At 40.9% G+C, this 3142-nt stretch overlaps 1 protein-coding gene across 1 annotated transcript; it reads right to left on the bottom strand. All coding sequences in view use genetic code 11, as the record gives it.

The window, feature by feature from the left end:
- Window positions 1–1500: 1500 nt before the first annotated feature.
- Window positions 1501–1713, bottom strand: EGR_10062 (hypothetical protein; the record flags this gene model as incomplete). Its single annotated transcript, XM_024499311.1, has 1 exon — window positions 1501–1713. One exon carries the CDS (start codon window positions 1711–1713, stop codon window positions 1501–1503), a length of 213 nt encoding a protein of 70 aa, XP_024346291.1.
- Between the last annotated feature and the right edge of the window lie 1429 nt (window positions 1714–3142).

Genomic DNA, 3142 nt, shown 5'->3' with positions numbered 1-3142 from the left:
GGAGGGAAGAGCTTCATCAGGAAAATTGGCCCGAGTGGACCACATTAGCTCACAGTGGTCAGCATCAAGTGGTGACGCAGCAGATAGCAGAACAGTAGACGTAGTGGTGATTGTGTGATCATGAAGGTGTGTCGGAAGAGCAAAATCGGCGGCGACTAATGCGTCGGTGGAGTAGTAGTCGCCTTCGCTGCACGCCTTTGCGCCCATCTCTAGCCATGTTGACTCTCATTTCGCAGACGGCGGTTCAACTGTTGCATTTCACCTACACTGAAGGTCTTAAACACTGATTTCACTTTTATCTCCCACCGAATATTGCCACTCTGAACCAACTTTCGTGATCGAATTCATTTCTTCCCTTTTAACTTTACCTTTGTTTGCACCCAATGTAGGTACTTGCTGCCTGACGTATAGTACTTGCTATCAGCTCTTTAATTACAGCTCTATGATGTCTCTTTGGCGTTTTGTGCAAATCAGTCCTTGTTAGTCATAATTCTATTACATTAGCAAGTGAATAAATGTCATAGTATAGCTTACGAGTGTTCCGTTTAAAATGTTTACTATGGACAGCCAAGGAGAAAGTGTGTCTGAACTCAGTTATTTATAGTTGGAGAATGTTAATTTGTTTGAATGCTGGCTGATCGGTATTAACTCATAATTTGATAAGGGGAGTGACATAAGTGAAAAAAGTAATTTTTTTGCGATCTATAGGGTGTACTCAATAGCCAGATGACAGTATTCCTCAGTGGAGAGGGGCAAGTTGCAGGCTGTGGCTCAGAGTGCACCGCTGATGCAGATGCATCCTAATGCAGTTTGTTGCTCCTTCTTGTAGCACCATCATCACCACCCAAAATGCTGCAGCCCAATTTACGGGCTCAAGTACATGTGTTACCGATGTGGACACTTCCAATGATAAATTGGCAAGCAATGCTAATGTAAAGGATCACACTCCCATCTTCCTAGTACGTAGTAGTTATAATGACTGAAATATCCTGGTAAGTGGATTCTCATTCAAGAAAACAAGTAAAACGAGAATGGACCATAAGAAGATTACAACAGATGGATTCAAGAAATGCGATTCGAGCGACAGTCTGGACTATTACCACGATCGCTGATCCGCCTGCTAGGCACCTGAACCACGATATATCAACTGGAAAAATTAACATGTTATTAATATTTTATTGTTTCCTTAATTTCACCAAAATATACTGGCAGTGCACCATTATATATTCAACATATTATGTGTTGCTAGTTGTCAAATCAGAAGTAACATCTCCTTGACAGAAAACGACGTCATTCAACAACGCAAAGATTCGAGTTGAATAAAATGTTGAGGCAGCTTTTGAAGGCAGTTTGAACAATGTACAGGATCAACGTACCTGAGTGAAACCATCATAGTAAGTAAAATCTGTTGTACTCATCACAAAACCAACTGGGTAAGGTGGTTCGGTTGCTATGCCCTGGTGTTTACAGCGCCTCATTTGGAAATGCAAATGCCTAAAATTAACGGGAGGGAAGAGCTTCATCAGGAAAATTGGCCCGAGTGGACCACATTAGCTCACAGTGGTCAGCATCAAGTGGTGACGCAGCAGATAGCAGAACAGTAGACGTAGTGGTGATTGTGTGATCATGAAGGTGTGTCGGAAGAGCAAAATCGGCGGCGACTAATGCGTCGGTGGAGTAGTAGTCGCCTTCGCTGCACGCCTTTGCGCCCATCTCTAGCCATGTTGACTCTCATTTCGCAGACGGCGGTTCAACTGTTGCATTTCACCTACACTGAAGGTCTTAAACACTGATTTCACTTTTATCTCCCACCGAATATTGCCACTCTGAACCAACTTTCGTGATCGAATTCATTTCTTCCCTTTTAACTTTACCTTTGTTTGCACCCAATGTAGGTACTTGCTGCCTGACGTATAGTACTTGCTATCAGCTCTTTAATTACAGCTCTATGATGTCTCTTTGGCGTTTTGTGCAAATCAGTCCTTGTTAGTCATAATTCTATTACATTAGCAAGTGAATAAATGTCATAGTATAGCTTACGAGTGTTCCGTTTAAAATGTTTACTATGGACAGCCAAGGAGAAAGTGTGTCTGAACTCAGTTATTTATAGTTGGAGAATGTTAATTTGTTTGAATGCTGGCTGATCGGTATTAACTCATAATTTGATAAGGGGAGTGACATAAGTGAAAAAAGTAATTTTTTTGCGATCTATAGGGTGTACTCAATAGCCAGATGACAGTATTCCTCAGTGGAGAGGGGCAAGTTGCAGGCTGTGGCTCAGAGTGCACCGCTGATGCAGATGCATCCTAATGCAGTTTGTTGCTCCTTCTTGTAGCACCATCATCACCACCCAAAATGCTGCAGCCCAATTTACGGGCTCAAGTACATGTGTTACCGATGTGGACACTTCCAATGATAAATTGGCAAGCAATGCTAATGTAAAGGATCACACTCCCATCTTCCTAGTACGTAGTAGTTATAATGACTGAAATATCCTGGTAAGTGGATTCTCATTCAAGAAAACAAGTAAAACGAGAATGGACCATAAGAAGATTACAACAGATGGATTCAAGAAATGCGATTCGAGCGACAGTCTGGACTATTACCACGATCGCTGATCCGCCTGCTAGGCACCTGAACCACGATATATCAACTGGAAAAATTAACATGTTATTAATATTTTATTGTTTCCTTAATTTCACCAAAATATACTGGCAGTGCACCATTATATATTCAACATATTATGTGTTGCTAGTTGTCAAATCAGAAGTAACATCTCCTTGACAGAAAACGACGTCATTCAACAACGCAAAGATTCGAGTTGAATAAAATGTTGAGGCAGCTTTTGAAGGCAGTTTGAACAATGTACAGGATCAACGTACCTGAGTGAAACCATCATAGTAAGTAAAATCTGTTGTACTCATCACAAAACCAACTGGGTAAGGTGGTTCGGTTGCTATGCCCTGGTGTTTACAGCGCCTCATTTGGAAATGCAAATGCCTAAAATTAACGAGTGATATTCAGCCTACTTTAAATGCGAGATATTCGGGGTGGTATATGTAAGTTAATGCAGTAAATAGAAACAAAATTACACAAAATGCTTAAATAACCAATTATTGATGATTAATGGATTGTTTTTTTT

This window comes from Echinococcus granulosus, assembly GCF_000524195.1.
Source record: "Echinococcus granulosus chromosome Unknown EG_S00186, whole genome shotgun sequence".
Classification (NCBI taxonomy): Eukaryota; Metazoa; Platyhelminthes; class Cestoda; order Cyclophyllidea; family Taeniidae; genus Echinococcus; species Echinococcus granulosus.
The sequence above is the reverse complement of the archived record's forward strand: the minus strand, read 5'-3'. Positions and strand labels throughout refer to the sequence as shown.